At 41.1% G+C, this 18,788-nt stretch overlaps 1 protein-coding gene across 4 annotated transcripts in view; it reads right to left on the reverse strand.

Moving 5' to 3' along the window:
• Positions 1-17,869, reverse strand: part of SLC39A10 (solute carrier family 39 member 10) — a 63,270-nt gene extending 45,401 nt beyond the window's left edge. Inside the window, exon 1 of one of the 4 annotated variants that reach the window (XM_050969501.1) lies at positions 17,700-17,869. In XM_050969501.1, the coding sequence (XP_050825458.1) occupies positions 17,700-17,855 (156 nt within the window). In that variant the 5' untranslated portion in view covers positions 17,856-17,869. Of the gene's footprint in view, positions 1-17,287; positions 17,405-17,699 lie in introns of those variants that run through there. The other 3 variants (XM_050969499.1, XM_050969500.1, XM_050969503.1) reach the window with 3 other exon arrangements.
• Between the last annotated feature and the right edge of the window lie 919 nt (positions 17,870-18,788).

Consider the following 18,788-nt stretch of genomic DNA (forward strand, 5'->3'; position numbering starts at 1 on the left):
ACCTAGCACAGGTAGGAAGTATTTATGCATAACTAAACATGCCATGAACATTTAAAAAGATTAAAATGTGAAGTATTTGAAAGGTAAAGTGTCCCAAGCACACAAGAAAACTGATTTTAAATAAATCCAGACAGCAATGTTAGCCCAAATTGTTACATTTTATTTTAATTAAAGAAAACTACCCCAGATACCTAAAAATTACCCATAATTAATCCACTAAGTATATAGCCCCCTTAGAGCTATACTCAAACAATACAATAACTGCAAGTTATGTTTTCGATTGTTTCAAGTTCTTTCTTCCACTAGCAGTTGTGCATATTGATTTGAGCATTAGAGTCTCAAAGTCTTTCATATATAACCAGCAACATCTGCACTGCACAAGTGTCATTAACAGATAATTTATGGGGCTGGTCTTACTACCAGCTTCCTCTAGAAACAAGGCTACTCCGAGGCTCATTTATTAATTCTTATATAGAGATAACTGGTAAAATTATAAACAAAAGTTCCGAAAGGCCCCAAAGATCATGTTAGGAGTACTGTAAAACAGATAATCTATTACCGCTGTTAAAACTGTCACAAAATTGATGCTTTGTCTCCAGACAGGAATTATTTCTCATGGAATTAGTCAAATTTCTAGATCCTAACAGAGCACTCATACTTTCAGATAAGGAAAAGTGAAGTTTGTAGTTTCCTACCCTTAACTGTGGGAATATTCCCCCCGACTCCAAAAAAAACAAAAAACAAAAAAACCACTAGGTCATCTGATGGAGCTACACCATTTGAGAATCTAGCACTTACCCTGCTTTTACAGTACACCAGTCACCAGACGACCTCACCACCTCTAAAATTTATGAAGAGTAAACCAGCTACCAGAAAAGAACAAAATTTTGAGCAGACATAATTATCCATTTTGTATGGCAAATGTGAGTTCTGTGCATGAGTAGATGGACTTGGAGGTGTAACTGAGAGGTTAAAAAGGTGAGGTGAAATACTTGGTGAAGTGGGAAAAGAATATTTGTTTAATTAGGAAAATACTTGGGAGACAATAATTAACATAGTGTTTGGAAGCATACTTTGTAGCCTTGTAGTGCTAAAACATTGGAAAGTGAAAAGTGTCAATATTCTAGTGTCTTATAATGCTCCATCAAAAGCTTAGTGCTCATGTATGTGTTATTTAAGAAAGTGAACCATAACCACATATGTGCTGTAAATAAATAATTTGTATCAATTAACAGAGCAATACAGATTAAAAGCAGTTCCTTGAGTTAGATGGTCACTTCAGAATGACTGCAGTATGTGATAACTACCACATTAGTAACAATGCTAGAGGGGTTTCCTACTCAAGATTACAGAAAAGAGTTTTCCTTAATTCTAAACTAGATTCATGAATGTTGCCACTATTTATAAAAAGTAATGGAGATATTTTTATTTTCTCATCAGTAGTGGGAACTGTTGTACATGTTGAATTATGTCACTGGAAAGGCAGCACTGTCTTAGGCATGTGTTTAATTTTTACATGCCTCCATTGTTGCAGTTTAAGAATAAAAACACTACCAAAACCTTCATATATATCATAAGACTTACAGACTGTAAGTGCTAAATACATTTTCTTGTATAACTGTACATTCAGTAAGACCATGATCCAGCTAAGCACTTAAGCAAGTGATTAGCACCAATGACTTCAGGAAAATTTTTCAAAAATGACTTCAGGGTCCTACGTGCAAAAATCACTTTTGAAAATGGGACTTTAGGCTTTGATCCAGTAAGTTCCTAATGATTATGGTGTACAATATATCTGTATATCTGTTTGCAAATTAAAGGGTATAAGCTATAGCCACCACTACTACCTCATTGCTCCAACAGATACACAGCAGAACCTCAGAGCTACGAACTGTAATCTGTCAACCACACACCTCATTTGGAACTGGAAGTACAGAGACAGCAGCAGAGAAAAAAAAAGGCAAAAACAGTACAGTACTGTGTTAAATGTAACTACTAAAAAAATAAAGGGAGTTTATAAAAAGATTTGACAAAGTACGGAAACTGTTTCTGTCCTTGTTTTATTTAAATTAAGATGGTTAAAAGCAGCATTTTTCTGCATAGTAAAATTTCAAAGCTGTATTAAGTCAATGCTCAGTTGTAAATTTTTGACGGAATAATGTTTTGTTCAGAGTTACGAACATTTCAGAGTTATGAACAACCTCGATTCCTGAGGTATTTGTAACTCTCAGGTTCTACTACTTATTAAAAAAAATTAACATCACTGCCACATATTTTGAGTTTAGTTTTTAAAGTCAGAATTTAGATGCTCGTATGGCTTTTATATCATAGTACTGAGTGTCTCAGTCTTTTTAATGTATTTATCCTCACAGTACCCCTGTGGGGATAGAATGTATAATTATCCCCAATTTCCAGATGGAGAACTGAAGCTGACTTGCTTAAAATCACAGGAAATTTTAGGCAGAGCAAAGAACTGAACCTGGGTTTTCTGAATCCCAGACTAACACCTTAATCATAACTACTGGGACATCTTTCTTCTCTACAGGTTATCAAAGCACTAAAAAAGCCTCCTCACACACTGCCATCCAGGTCTAAGACTTATATCCTACAAGAATCACATTATTTCATCCTGGAGCTCCTATCAGTAGAGACTGATGGTTATTACAAAAGTTGTGTACCAAACCTTTATCAATCACAACTCATTCCACCCCAATATCTGACAACTTCCAGGGCCATATGATTACTGTAAAATATCTTCAATCTTCCTAGCTCCATTTTAGTGAAGATTATTTTAAAAAGCCTTAGGGTTACCATTTCAGGATTGTGCTAGAACTGTACGAGGCAAGTGTTTATTCTGCCCTCAGTTCTTTGCCCCTATGCACCCACAATGCAAGTGCAACTTCACTTAAACGTTACTTCTTGCCATATTCAGTAACAGAACACAGAACTTTGAAGGGACACAACTGAAAAGTCATCATCTGAAAATGCTATATCTACTATAGTTACTTGTAACACATAGGATTACTGTAGCCAAAAGATGGCAAAGAACTCTATTTTTCAGTGTGTTTACTTTGTGCACCTGAGCACTTTGGGTCTGGTGAATTTCAATGTTTCTCCCTGTATAGTTAGTATCTCCCTTTCTGAAATGAACTCTATAAATATCAACAGTGAAGCAAGAAACGTACACACATTTTTAAAAAGAATTTTCTTTTAAAAATAGATTGGGAAAAATCCTAACAGAGCATCTATCGGTCAATTTAAAAACATTCAAGTTGAGCGTTTCTTTAACTATGCAACTACCTATGTGCACTTTCCATGGGCCCATCACCATGTTACTGTACATTCTATTGCCACACATCATGATTGGCTTGAAAAAGCATGTTAGACAATGCATTATGATTAAGGCTGCGAGTCTTTCATGGAGGTCACGGATTCTGTGACCTCCATAACTTCCGCAGCTGCAGCGGTTAGTGTGGCTGACCCCAGGGCCACTAGAACAGTTGGGGTTGTCCTGGGGCCAGCTGCACTGGCTACTGCTCCGGTGGCCCCAGGCACCGGTCCAGGAGCAGTAGTGGCAGGGCCCCGGGCTGCCCCCCACCTGGAGGAGTGGCAGTGGGGCCATGCACACCCCCCCCGCTGCCATGAGGAGTGGCAGTGGGGCCATGGGCTCCCCCCTGCATGAGCAGTGGCGACAAGGCCTTGAGCTGCCCCTTCCGGGTGTGGTGGCAGTGGGACCCCAGGCTGCCCCCACAAATATAAGCAGCAACGACCGCTGGAGCAACCCCCCCACCCCTCCCAGATTAAGTTAGCGGTATTTTTAGACTTTTTTGGTTACTGCCCATGACATGTCCTTGATCTTTACTAAAAATATCCGTGACTAAATCGTAGCCTTAATTATGATTAGCTAGCTTATATGAAAAATTTGGAAAGAAATATCTGTAAGATAATTAGATGCATCTATTCTAGTCTAGTCTTCTGCATGTAATTTAATCCATTGTACGTGGCTGGCTTATACAGTAATTACAATTCTGTATATTCATTTAATGCTTCTGGTAGCACGTGATGATAAGAGTCCAAAGGCCAGATATGAACTGCCTCTCCCTTCATTGTGATCATATTTTTTAAAGGATTTTGGTTCCCCAAAGCTATGTGCTGAACTGATTCCATGTCATCATGGTAACTGCATGGAAATATTTCCTCTTCTACTCCCAGAGCCACTTAACTCTGTCTCTTCCCTACTTCAGTCATTATTTTCTGCTTTGGGGAAAACTTCTGCTTTCCTCTCAACTTTGCATGATTCTGTCTCCTACTCCAAGACCAGATGAAATGTCTAGTCTATTTTCATACAATTTTATTAGTGATTTAATCCAGTTCTGTAGGGAAAGACCCCTGTTCAATAAGTCTCCAATACTTTGACAGTACCAGACAGTGGTTCCCAGTGCAAAGCCTGCATTAATAATTTTAGTCAATGATAACTGAATAGGTATTGGTCAACAGGCTGTTCCTGACAATTTTGGACAGAAATTAAATCCAAAAATTCAAGTATTTTTGTTTCAGCAGAACATAAGGCATGTTATAATTAACATGTACAATGCGTAGTTCATTTCCTTCTTTTTAAAAAGATAGATAATTGGCAAGATTATTTAAAAAACGAGTCAAATGTGTTAGCAGAGCAAAAATACCCCAAGTGAGCAGGAGCTTTCAAAGGTATATTCCATACATTTGCCATGTTTAAAACCCTGCCTTATCTTTTTGTTTTCATATCACTTACACTATGGATCACCAAGTTCCTGCTTTGAAAGAGATCCCCATAAGCTCTTCATTGATGTCATACTTACCATGAAACTTGGCAAAGGCTGGAGTCTGATCATAACTTGAGTGGCATGTGTGCTATTTATTACAATATTGAATACAATATTATAATTTGAAAGCTTTTTTAAACAAAGAATATTTAAGAATACCAGAACTTTAACATTAACTGCTTTCTATTATTCTAAACTTTTTTATTAATCCGTAGGTAGACTCTTCTCTACTACAATTTCAGGATAACAGAAAACAGTAAAGATCTTGTTGAGATGTCACGCCAAGTTGCAAATAGCAAATCAGAAAGGCCTGGATATCATGGATTTTCTTATAAAAGACAGGAAGGGGTTTTCTGTTTATTTTTTGTCCCTTAATTATTTCCCCTTATTATTCAGAGCATACCACAGTTCTCTTGTGTGTCAAATGCATTTGCAAATCATCTTTAGAAGTGTTTTAAATCAATGGTTTAAAGTAAACCGTAGCATCTGATGGTAATTTTGCTATTTGCTATTACAAAATTCAAAACACTTGATTATGAGCATTGCAAGCTATCCAAGGTAAATGCAAAACATAATTGTCTGTCTGTCCTGCCTTTCTGAAAAGTCCTACAGATTACATCTACTGTATATAAGCCTATAATTTCATTAACTAATGCCAACTGAAAAGTAAAACAGATGGTTCAAACAACAGTAGTAAATTGGTAGACTAAGTCAAACCGGTCAGCATCAGCAAAAATTATACTCCATGGAAAAATCTGTCTGAAAGAAATTGAAGTAGGTATGTTCAATCTGGATTGATAACTTTTTTTTTTAACTTAAGTTAAATATAGGTTTATTTTAAAAATAAGCCTATTAAAATTAGATTGGAAGTTGACAACCCATGTTAAGGCATAAATCTATTAAAAATCATTTAAATTAAATACAAAAAAAATCTAGTACATATTTGCTGCTAAGTTTTAAAGAAAGTTAAACAACTACAATGGTGAAGTCACTGGCTACACACCTGAAACCAGAGTTTGTTGAAAGTGCTAAACCAACTTTCTACAGCAGTAACCCTCTTCCAAGGGTGCAGAGATTATTTTCTTCATTTCAATATATTCAACTAGTTCAGTTGACTAGTTCACTCAAAGTTAAGAAGTCAATTGGATTTGAAAAAAGGAGAAAAGCCTGTTTTCTTCTTCCAATCTATGAATAAAAACTAAGTGCGAAAGGATGAGATTTACTGCTTCTAAAATCTTGAAGGACATTGATTAGAAATAATCAGTTCAATTCACTAACTTCTGGCAATATTTCCTTTATTTAATAAATCACTTAATTTTAAATACAAAAAAGTTTTGATAAAGTTTTTTCTTATGTTTCCAGCTCATTTAATAAAAATCAATTACTATGCTTTTGTGCAACTGAATTTATGTTTCCATCCAAATCAAGCTTAACACTAATCACAAGTAAAAAAATTAATTACCACATTATTCACCTTCTTCTAAAATAGTAAAAAATGTAAAAATTAGGAATCTGAATAAATGTATGGTAAGTTATATAATTGTTTAAATAAATGTGTATCCTCATGGCTGGCAAAAAGTTAGCACCAAATTTAATGTAATGGTTATATTTCATTGCAAATCAACATATTTTAATGATTACCAGCCAATGAGAATTAACTTTCCTTTAGGAAAATAAATAAAAAGTACAAATGTAAAACATGATTAAAACTGATTATGTAAATCAAGGTTTCCTGATTGCTGATTTAAATCATGATAAAAACTGGTAATGTAAATTGCTTTGATTTAAATCAATCCGCCCTGTGTCAATATTTATGATGCTATCAAATGTTTCACATAAAGAATCTTTTTACTGTATGTCCACACTCATCTAACGTTTAGTCTAATTATTACATATAAGTGACATTACAGTCTGACCCTGAGAAGTGCTGAGCTCTTTCAACTTCCACTGGAGTTGAGGATGCTTAACACCTCGTAGGAGGTGCTCAGCTCCTGAGAGTATCACACCCATATTTTCTGATTTCTATACATATTAAAGTGCATAACAGGTTATTTTATTCTAGTCACCCTATTATAGAGCCACTTTATTAACTTTTTGTGCTACCTGTTCACTCAGATAATTTGTCCCTTTCCTCATTCTGCATCACTGACAGATTAAAGTTACAACCTGTGCCTCTGCACAGGTCATCTATTTGGAGTAGAAACAGCAAATGTCTAGCTACTGAGACCTCAGTCCTCAATTGGACTTTGACTCCAAGGTTTGGAAAAATCCCATAACCTGATGCCCTAGATAATTGTGTTATGGTTGGACTACTATTTTTAGTAATTTCACATGCCTAGCAGATTATCATATCTTCAGCCAACATAATAGTGCATCAAATACAACATGTAAAAAATAATAAGAGACAAAGGACACCTCAGATTCTCTTACTGTCTCATATTTTCTCATTAATGATTTAAACAAAGAAATTCTCAGTTAAGCTGTTTGTATTTTCTGCATCATTCAGATTGCACCTTTACAGGTAAAGTAAATTCAGTATTAAAAAATAGTTACCTTTCTGGGTACATGGTAGCAGGAGAAAATTTCTTTGATAGCACTTTGGTCATTACCAAGCAGTCAAAGGAAAGTATTTGTTGAAGGCATCAGAAATTCAAATGTCCTTCTCCACCTCCCCCTTACCCACCCATCCAAAAGGGTATGTGGACTAGGGTTGTAAAGTGTGCTCAGTGAAAAGCATAATACATCAGGGGTCATCATGGTGTTCTTCCATCACTACTGGAAGCTACTGTAAAGCACAAGATTACACAAATGATGCTGACCAAAATTAAGTAACAATCCCAGAATTGTTCTGTCCCTTGTGTATTTGTCTAATATTTATCTGACACACAGCTAGGTATATGGCTGCTTCATTGAATTGAAATAAGTCTCTCTCTCTTTGAGAATCCCCTTGTTATAATATACAATTAACATCTTGTCTTACAAGGTAATTTCAAACCTATATTGTGAATTTATAGTAAGCAATCAAGTTATAGTAAAAGAGTAATCTAAATTTCAGTAGACGCTGCCAGAACACTCTCTGAGGAAATGACACTTTGTATATTTCAATTTTACTACTAGATTGAAAATGTAATAGTAGTATGTTGGTTTTTAACTCCAAAAATGCAATTGTGCTTCTTTCCTCGTTCAATTTTAATATGTTTTAACTGCAAGCACTTACTAAAAAAAATACATTCTACACACCATATAAAAAATTAGTGCCTCTTAATAAATTATTAAGTTTTATTATTTTGTGAGCCAACATTCCTGTCCAAAGATTAAAAGTACCATAATTCTTTGCTCTCTTAAGAAAAATGTTAAATCAACATATGTAGCCCTTTTATACTGGAAACCCTGAAAAGGAGAGCCAGAAGTCAAATAATGTCTTTTGAAGACAGATAAAGTATTTTTACAACATTTAACTAGAACCATTTACTTGTGGTGTAATACAATCATTTTATACCACTAATTTAATTACACAAGTACAAAATAAAAACATTTATTTAAGTATATAATTAACAATAATTAGCTGAAGCTACTGTCATTTTTAAAAGTCTGAAAACATCTCTTTACCTTAACTCATCTCACTAGGAGCATTCATGCAGTTTCTTAATTCCAAGCATTATAAACTCTTTTACACATTCCTCTCTGCATTATTCAAACATATCATGCGCTCAGTGAAGTCACTTGACATAAGGATTGTGCCATGAATCCACTAAACAAAAAAAGACCCTCTGTTGGTATTTTAGATTTGTACACTTCAAGAGTCAGAAATGCATATACCTTCCTCATGATTAAGAGTCTATGAATTCTAGTAACAGAATATATTTTGTCTTATTTTATGTACACTCCTCTCATGCTATAGTATTGAGTCTCAATACAAGAACCAAGTAAGAGAGTTTCCCTGCTATGAAAATGTGAACAAAATAACCAAATGTACAATATATTCACAAACATTTAGACCAGGGGTAGGCAACCTATGGCACATGTACCAAAGGCGTCACATGAGCTGATTTTCAGTGGCACTCACACTGCCCGGATCCTGGTCACCGGTCCACAGGGGCTCTGCATTTTAATAAAGCTTCTTAAACATTTTAAAAACCTTATTTACTTTAAATACAACAATAGTTTAATTATATATTATAGACTTATAGAAAGAAACCTTCTAAAAACGTTAAAATGTATTACAGGCACATGAAACCTTAAATTAGAGTGAATAAATGAAAACTCGGCATACCACTTCTGAAAGGTTGCCGACCCAGATTTAGACATTAGCTAAGGGCAGATCATTATTAAAAACTAAGTTCTCTCATTGTCTATGTATTCAGATTCCATTCACTTCAGTGAAGATATGTACAAGTAAATGAGAGTAAAGGACAAATGAATAATCCAAGGACTGCTGAAAAAAATACAGAGCCTCCTCTAAATAACTACTTCAAATGCAGCCCAGGTTAGTAGTGACCAAAAGTCTTTGGTTTATAGGTATGTCTATATTGGAATAAGAGACCCAGTGACAGCCAGGGCTGGCCCAGGTCAGCTGACTTGGGCTTGCAGGGCTAAAAACTACAGCATAAACATTTGGGCTCAGACTGGAGCCCGGGCTCTAGGATCCTTCCTCTTGTGGAGTCCCAGAGTTCAGGCTCCAGTCCAAACATGCACACATTTACAACCCCACAGCCCAAGCCCTAGGCCAGTCACAGGTGTTTAATTGCTGTGTCACAGGTGTCCCCAATGTATCATGCTGTACATGAAATAAGTGAACTATATTTTAGCATAAAAATCTAGTGAGGCAAACTATCCATATCACAAAAAACAGCCATCGCAACTGAAACTAGCTAGCATACTAATTAAGTGTCATGCAGAGGCCAATGATTAGGATGGTAGGATGCTCAATTATCCTCTTACCCAGGGGCAGGCAACCTATGGCATGCGTGAGTTGATTTTCAGTGGCACTAAGGCCTGGTCTACACTACGCATTTAAACCGATTTTAGCAGCGTTAAACCGATTTAACGCTGTACCCGTCCACACTATGAGGCCCTTTATATCGATATAAAGGGCTCTTTATATCGGCTTCTGTACTCCTCCCCAACGAGAGGAGTAGCGCTAAAATCGGTATTACCATATCGGTTAGTGTGGCCGCAAATCGACGGTATTGGCCTCCGGGCGGTATCCCACAGTGCACCACTGTGACACTCTGGACAGCAATCTCAGCTCGGATGCAGTGGCCAGGTAAACAGGAAAAGCCCCGCAAAATTTTGATTTTCATTTCCTGTTTACCCAGCCTGGAGCTCTGATCAGCACAGGTGGCAATGCAGTCCCAAATCCAAAAAGAGTCCAGCATGGACCGTACGGGAAATACTGAATCTGATCACTGTATGGGGAAACAAATCTGTTCTATCAGAGCTCCATTACAGAAGACGAAATGCCAAAGCGTTTGAAACAAAAATCTACAGGCTACACAGTGCTGCGTGACAAGTGTAACGGGAAGCCAGAGACTCAAATGGACACTCATGGAGGGAGGGAGGGGGTACTGAGGACTCCAGCTATAACACAGTCCACAGCAGCCTCCGAAAAGTATTTGCATTCTTGGCTGAGCTCCCAGTGCCTGTAGGGTCAAACACATTGTCTGGTGTGGTTCAGGGAACAGCTCGTCAATTTACTCCCTCCCCCCCCGCCCCACGTGAAAGAAAAGGGAAAGGCATCGTTTCTTGACTTTTTTCAATGTCACCCTATGTCTACTGAATGCTGCTGATAGACGCGATGCTGCAGCAGTGAAGAGCAGTATCCGCTCCTCTCCCCTCCCTGGTGGCAGACGTACAATATGACTGATATCCGTCGTCACCATCAGCCTGTGAGTGCTCCTGGCTTGCCTCAGGTGAGGTCGGCTGGGGGCACCTGGGTAAAAATAGGAATGATTCCTGGTCATTCCCAGTAGATGGGACAGAACGGCTGGTAACCGTCCTCATCATAGCAACTGGGGGCTCCATCAGCCCCCTCCCTTTCCTGTGTAAAGAAAAGATTCTGTACTGCCTGGACTATCATAGTAGCAGGATGCTGGGCTCCTCTCCTCCGCACCGCTTAATGTCCTGCCTGGACTGTCATAGCACCGGGAGGCTGCCTCCACCTCATTTTATCTCACTAACAAGCCACTGTTTCTTATTCCTGCATTCTTTATAACTTCATGACACAAATGGGGGGGGACGCTGCCACGGTAGCCCAGGAAGGTTGGGGAAGGAGGGAAGCAACGGGTGGGATTGTTGCAGGGGCACCTCCCGTGAATGGCATGTAGCTCATCATTTCTGCAGGATTTGACACGGAGCAGCTGTACTCTCTGATACACTGCTTCTCTAGTACACTTGCCCCAAATTCTAGGCAGGACTGACTCTATTTTTAGAAACCATAAAGGAGGGATTGACTCGGGGAGTCATTCCCAGTTTTGCTTTTGCGCCCCCGGCCGACCTCAGCCAGGGGTACCCATGATAGCAGCAAACACAGAAGGACAGATAACCGTCATCTCATTGCCAAATTACCCTGGCAGCAGACGGTACAGAACGACTGGTAACCATCTCTGCTATCATGCAAAAGCAAATGAATGCTGCTGTGTAGTGCTGGAGTATTGCCTCTGTCCGCGGTATCCAGTACACATACGGTGACTGTAAAAAAAAAAAAAAAAAAAAAAAAAAAAAAAAAAGCTGAACGGGCTCCATGATTGCCATGCTATGGCGTCTGCCAGGACAATCCAGGGAAAAAGGGCGCGAAATGACTGTCTGCCGTTGCTTTCCCGGAGGAAGGAATGACTGACGACATTTACCCAGAACCACCCGCAACAATGATTTTTGCCCCATCAGCCATTGGGCTCTCAACCGAGAATTCTAAGGGGCGGGGGAGACTATGGGAACTATGGGATAGCTACGGAATAGCTACCCACAGTGCAACGCTCCGGAAATCGACGCTAGCCTCGGACCATGGACGCACACCGCCGAATTAATGTGCTTAGTGTGGCCGCGTGCACTCGACTTTATACAATCTGTTTTATAAAACCGGTTTTATGTAAAATCGGAATTATCCCATAGTGTAGACGTACCCTCACACTGCCCGGGTCCCGGCCACCAGTCCGGAGGGCTCTGCGTTTTAATTTAATTTTAAATGAAGCTTCTTAAACATTTAAAAAACCTTATTTACTTTAAAAACAATAGTTTAGTTATATATTATAGAAAGAGATCTTCTAAAAATGTTAAATGGCACGCGAAATCTTAAATTAGAGTGAATAAATGAAGACTCGGCACACCATTTCTAAAAGGTTGCTGACTCCTGTTCTTACCCCTACAAGTGGTCCCCCTACAGATCAATGCTCAGGTGGGTTGAGGCAACAGTAAGTAGAAGACTTCTCTTTCTATGACTGTCAATCTGGCACCTTCCATGAGTAAATTCCTAGGTAGGGTTTTCAGGTTATAAAATAAAATTATTTATTAAAAACCTAGATACTGAGTGCTCAGTTTAAGCATTTAGGGAAGCTTTTCTGGTTTAGTTTGCGTGCAGTATGAAATGAGGAAATGCCACTGTTCTGCACTAGATCTGGAGGATTGTCTACCAGCCATCATCATAGAAAACATACAGTTGTACGCACAGGATAATTGCCCAGTAGAGAAGACTGCTAATTATAACATTCAAAGCTGTAGAACTGACATACTGCTACCGTTCTGAGCAACTTTATAACCAGACAGCATTGGATAAATAGCGCTATTTAGCTCCACTTCAAATGAAAAACCAGTATTAAGATGACACACTAACGCTACTCATAAAAAGAAAAATTAAACAAAGTTACATTTTCTTTATGCTACATATAGCTTGGATTATCAATACTAAAAATGACTACATGCACCATCATCGGCAATTAGATCTACTAAAGGGAAAAGCTATCTATTAGATACTCATCAATTATCAGCAGTGCATCAGATTACGTTTTCAGTTACCATGCATATCTCGAAGGATTATTTTAATCCACGCACCAGTGACCATAGCACTATAGCCCTGAATGAAAGGCTAGCAGAGTTCTGTTTACATAACTACTACAAACTGGGTGATCATTGCATGTTCACAGGATAACAGCGTCTATGTGGACTTCATATTTTATTATAGCAGCATTTGCCAGCAGCTATAGCTAGGATCTTTCAGTTTCCATTATAAATCTCTATTTTTAAAGTGTTTATAGCCTGGACTAAAATCTGACATCGGGCCTCTGTTGAAGCACCTATTTTTATACACCCTATTGGACTTCTATATAAATAAAATCCTCACATATTTATTTTTAATCATTTAAAAAGATCTAGTAGGATATTTTTAACCTTACAGCTTGGCACAAAAAGTCTAGAAATATCTCAGCTAAAAGAGTGAGTCAGTCACATATTTGGAACATAGTCATAGTCACTCATCAACTTCCAGTAAAATGTGACCACTAGATTTCAGATCACGTAGACTAGCAAATAAATATCAGTTATGACTAGTTAAAAAAAAAAAAAAAAGTCTCCTCACCATTTGAAGATCTTGAGCGTTGTCCCTTAAGAACAGTTCGCAGCTGAATGGTTATGGAGGCACAACATAAACGAATAATCAGGTGAGTTACACAGTTCTAGCCCAAACTGATTTTCCTAGCTTTTGAGTACTGATGTGTTTTAAACATCTTTAAAAAAAAGATTTCTTTTAAACGTTGCTTAATGGTAAGAAGGTACAAGTATTAATACAAAAGACAGCAGATATTATCTAAAGCAGTGTTTTCCAAACTTGGGACACCGCTTGTGTAGGGAAAGCCCCTGGCGGGCCGGACCGGTTTGTTTACCTGTGGCGTCCATAGGTCCGGCCGATTGTGGCTCCCACTAACTGCGATTTGCTGCTCCAGGCCAATTGGAGCTGCTGGAAGCAGCAGCCAGTATATCCCTCGGCCCTCGCCACTTCCAGCAGCTCCCATTGGCCTGAAGCAGCGAATGCATTCACTAGGCTCCTCTGAAAGCTATAAGCCACAGCAGAGACATTAAAAGTGATAGCAGGAGGAAGACTAAGGGCATGTCTACATATACAGTGCTGCCGCAGCTGCACCTCATCTGTTTATACCAATGGGAGCACTCTCCCCCATTGGCATTATAAAACCACCTCTATGAATTGCAGAAGCTACACTGGCCTACCAATACGGTGCTGTGCAAACAAGCACTTATGTCGGTGTTGCTTATGTTTATTCACCCCGAGCCGATATACGCTGTAGCCATAGCCTAGAACTCGCTATTCTTTTCCAGCAGCTGGAGGGAAAAGAGAGGAAAGTAGTTCCTCCTTCACAGCAGGTGGAGGTCAGAAGGAAAGAGAGGTTGGGACATGGAGAGGTGGGAATCAGAGGGGTAATGCAGCAGCTAGTAAATGGAGCAGAGTGAGTTCTAAATCTAATTAGACCCTTTATAACCAAGATTGGGCATGGACCAGATACACCAGCGTGCAAACAATCCCACTGACTCTCCCTTCCAGACGCTAGTGGGAGAGGCACTGGGTTTTTCCTGCCAATCTTCCACTGGTTTCTGGTTTTTAGAGGTCTAATAGATTTTTTTCCATGTTGATTATCACGTAATGTGGTAAAGCAAATGTGACCTAAAGATGCCAGTTAGAAAACAAAGATGAAAGTGCTGCTGGTTATAAGAACCATTTCTCCCTTCGTATCCCTGATTTTATTCATACTGCAGACTAGCTCCATATTAAAAAGAATTACACACACAAGAAAGTAGAACCTCAGTATGGAGTCAAAATCACTTCTCTAAGGGCTTGTCTACACTGGCACTTTACAGTGCTGCAACTTTCTCGCTCAGAGGTATGAAAAAACACCTCTGAGGACTGCAACTTTCAGCACTTCAAAGTGACAGTGTGGACAGCTCCCAGTGTTAGTAGTTATTCCCCTCATGGAGGTGTTTTTTGCGACTACACAAGCAACATTAAAGAACTCAACTTTTTTAAAAACACATTTGCAAGTACATTTCTAATGGATCCCTAGATTACTGAAAATAAATTTTAAGTTTTCACTAAATATACTGTTTACTTTTTCTTCTCAAATGCAAAATGAAGATATCTAGGGCTGGCCCATGCTAAAATCTGCACCAAAATAATTAAATTGTTTTGAATTAACAGCTGGTTATTTGTATATGGTGCTAGTCTGTGTATGTGTATGGACACCTACTTTGGAATAAGTGTTCTATTGCAGTTTTGCAACCTCTTATGGTCTCCAAAAGAGAACGTATTAATAAAAAAAATTCCTTGGATAGTCTATTGAGTGTATTCCCTTTGAAAATGTAATGTTATCTATTTCCAATCATCTTGTATCACATTAGTTATTCTGCATGTCAGTCCCCAAAAGAACATTTTTTTAAATTTAAAAAGCATACAATTCCCTTGAACCACTTATGTCACTTAAAAGAGCAGCTAGTTCTCAACACTAACCAGATACCTTCAATATGTATTTTTCAGTGCTGATTTCAGGCTGCTGCTCTCACACGGAAAAAGCATGGCATTGGGCTTGTCTATACAGCCAAGTTGTTGACAAAACTTTTGTCTTTCACATGTACTTTAAAAAATTCCCCTCCCCCTGAAAGATAAAAGTTTTGCCGCAGTAAGTGGCAGTGTGAACACTGCTCGTGGGGCTGGAAGTATTTTGTCGGCAAAAGTGCCGATAAAGAGCGTTTACACATGCCAACATTTAGCGACAGGGCTGTGTCGACACAGTCTTGTTGCTAAAAGTTGTGTGATGTAGACAAGCCCATAGTGGTCTACTGGGGAAATTAAGAGTAATTATTTAGGTTAAATGTGTGAAATGTTTGTAGTGTTAGAAGCTAAAACGGTATCTACCTTGAGTGGCATTTTGAGTTGTGGAAGGGAGATGGGAAAAAAAAACAGCATAGACAAAATAGCTGAGAATAAAACTGAGAAGACAAAAAAAGCACAGGGCAGCAGGAGGGGGGCAAGAGACTATTAAAAGAGTTGTATCCCAAACAGCATCTCAACATGATTTACTATCAGGGAGTTCTGCTTCAAGAACCAGTTCAAGCACTGAAAAATGGCAAGACAGACAAGAAAAGGCTTAACCACTTATTCCCTCCACATTTTCTAAAAGTTGTATGTAGTGTAGTTATTACCATGTCGGTCCCAGAATATTACAGACACAAGGTGGGTTGGTAGTATCTTTTATTGAACCAACTCCTGCTGGTGAAAGAGACATGCTTTCAAGCCACACAGAGCTCTTCTCAGGCTTGGACTGCAGCTCAGAGACCCTGTGAGGGGGAAGGCTAGCAACAGCTGTTTAATTGCTGTAACACCTTAACCTTATTTTTCTTTCCTGTAGACTGCTTGTGACTGGTGATTTTACAGAAGCTGTCTCAGTGACAGTGGCCAACCAAGTTCCCCTCACCTCCAGCAGTACCACTTAGCTCTTGCTTTTTTGACATTGTTCAAAGTTACACATAATTTACCTGAGATGCACCTCAAGATAAGAAGTTTCCCCAATAACAGAGCAAACCAAGATTCTTAAACTGAAAAGTATACGCATCACCCACCTTCACCATGCTCCCCAAATAAACATGACCTAGACATGCTACTTAAGTTGCACTAACTCAGACCCCAAACTAGTGTTCCCTTCTATTTCATTCTAAGGAAGGTACTCCATGTGTAGTCCTTCAAAGTACATACTGCAGATGAGGCATAATGATGGCTGGCTGGGAATGCCTAAAATACACACTAACTTAGGGCAGGTCTACACTTAAAACATTTCACTGGCACAGCTGCAGCACATTAGTGAAGATGCTATATGTGGATGGGAAAGCTTCTCCTGTTGGTGTAGTTAATCCATCTCAAGAGACAGCAGCTTTGTCGACAAGAAAAGCTCTCCCTTTGACATAGTGCTGTCTACACCCTGGATTTGGTTGGTATAAATATGACTCTCAAATGTGGATTTTTCACATCCCTGAAAAACGTAGCTATACTGGTGTACGTTTATAATAGCAGCAAAGAATCCTGTGGCACCTTATAGACTAACTGTTAGTCTATAAGGTGCCACAGGATTCTTTGCTGCTTTTACAGATCCAGACTAACACGGCTACCCCTCTGATACGTTTATAATGTACACCTGGCTGCAGAGGTGGGAGCATAACAAAATGGATATGCAGGCTGGAGACCAACAGCAAACAGTCTGCTCCCCTGGGAAGGGGAAGAGGCCCACCCATGCAGCCCTGGCTGGAAGCTGGGTTTGTTGCTCTGGGGTGTGCAGAGAGCGCTAGGGCTGAAAGCCCCATTTGGGATCCTCCCCAACTCTGGTCACTACAGCTTGCAAAGCTGAGCCTGGTGCCGTCCCCCCGGTACAGCCCCTGGGGCAGTTCACAGCCGGCAGAAACCGTGCTCAGCGGAGCCACAACATACGGGCCGTTACCTCTAGCGAGAGATCCTGTGTGACGCCGACGCCCCCGCCCCCGCCCCCTCCATTACAGGGCTGCTGCTGCGCTGGGCCGGGGGTGCCCGGGCCGCAACCGGGGAGGCGGGGGGAGCCCGCACTGCGGCCGGAAGCAGTTCGGGACAGACTCAATGGAGCAGCCCCCTCCCTTCCCCCGCGCCCCTTCACTGAGGCGGCCCCGGCGGCGGGGTCTCACTCCTGCCGGCGCCACGTGATGAGGCGCGGCGGCGGCGGCCTCGCTGCCCCCCACATGCAGCCTCGCAGCCCGCGCAGGGATGGTGGCCGCTGCCCCACCCTCCCCAGCCGGCCCGAGACCCGAGCGCCGCCTTCTCGGCAGCGCCGGCCGGTTGTGTGGGGGAGGGAATGTAAACAAATGGGGTTTTATAGCTACCTCACTCGAGTGCCGTGTGCATCTCCCTCTCCGCTCGGTACCAAACCGCCGGGGCGCCTCCTCCTCCTCCGCAGCCGCCGCGCTACGCCATTCACCAAACACACTTACGCCGTGCCAGCCGCGCTCTGGACGCACACGGCTACAAACCGTGCGCATTGGCTCAGCCGAGCCAATGCGGGCTTCCCCCCGCCCTCTTCTACGTAAACGGCGTAGCATAACCTCCTCTAGTCTCTGCCTCCTCCCTCCCGCGGCTGCTGAGCTCATCGCTAGTTTACTCAGGAGGAAGAGGCGCATGCGCAGTCTGGCAGCTCCACCGGATGCTGCGCTGCTTTGTGCGGTGTGCGCGCGCCGGCTGCGGACCGCATGAGTGCAGTCGCCCTCGGAGTAGGGTGCGCGTGACCCCCGCTCCCGCGCGGCCCCGGAGGGGAGAGGGAGCCGCAGTCCCCGTACAGCCGGTGGGGGGAGGTGATCGTGCCCAGCACCTCTGCCCGCAGGAGAGACGCTGGCGTTGGGCGGAGGCGCCACGGTGATGGGCACCGCGCGAAATGGCAGGAGAGCGGGAGGGAGCGTCGCGAGGCTGCAGCCCGCCCCCCGGAGACTTTGCCCCTGGGGCTGCAGCCCGAGTTCAGCAAACTCGTGTTGTTGAAGGGGTGCCGCTGGGCGCCTCCGGCGCAGATCACTAAAGCTGGCATACGGCGACTCGGCCTTACCCCGGCCAGGGGTGGGGAGCGAGCCCAAAGAGCTGCTTTACGCTGGCAAAAGCCGCGGTAGGTGAGCTACAGCGGTTGTTCAACCCCTTTAAATTAAACTGGTTCAGCTTCTGCTTTTCTGTACTTTTGAGGAGGAGGAGGAGGAGAAGAATAGTGTTACCCGCTTTACGGGTTTTACTGGAGACCAGTTCAAACCACAGCACAAGGCTCTGACCTTAATTTGTGCCTCTCACTGCAACTCCCTCCATCACACTCCGGTTTGCTTGTGTAGAGTTGTTCATCGCCATAGAGTTAAATGAAGTTTTGCCCTTTTACACCTGCAGAATATTGGGTCCTTTAATGAAAATTTAGTTTAAATATTGCATAGATATTAAGCTAT

The sequence above is a fragment of the Gopherus flavomarginatus genome, chromosome 10, assembly GCF_025201925.1.
Source record: "Gopherus flavomarginatus isolate rGopFla2 chromosome 10, rGopFla2.mat.asm, whole genome shotgun sequence".
Taxonomy (NCBI): domain Eukaryota; kingdom Metazoa; phylum Chordata; order Testudines; family Testudinidae; genus Gopherus; species Gopherus flavomarginatus.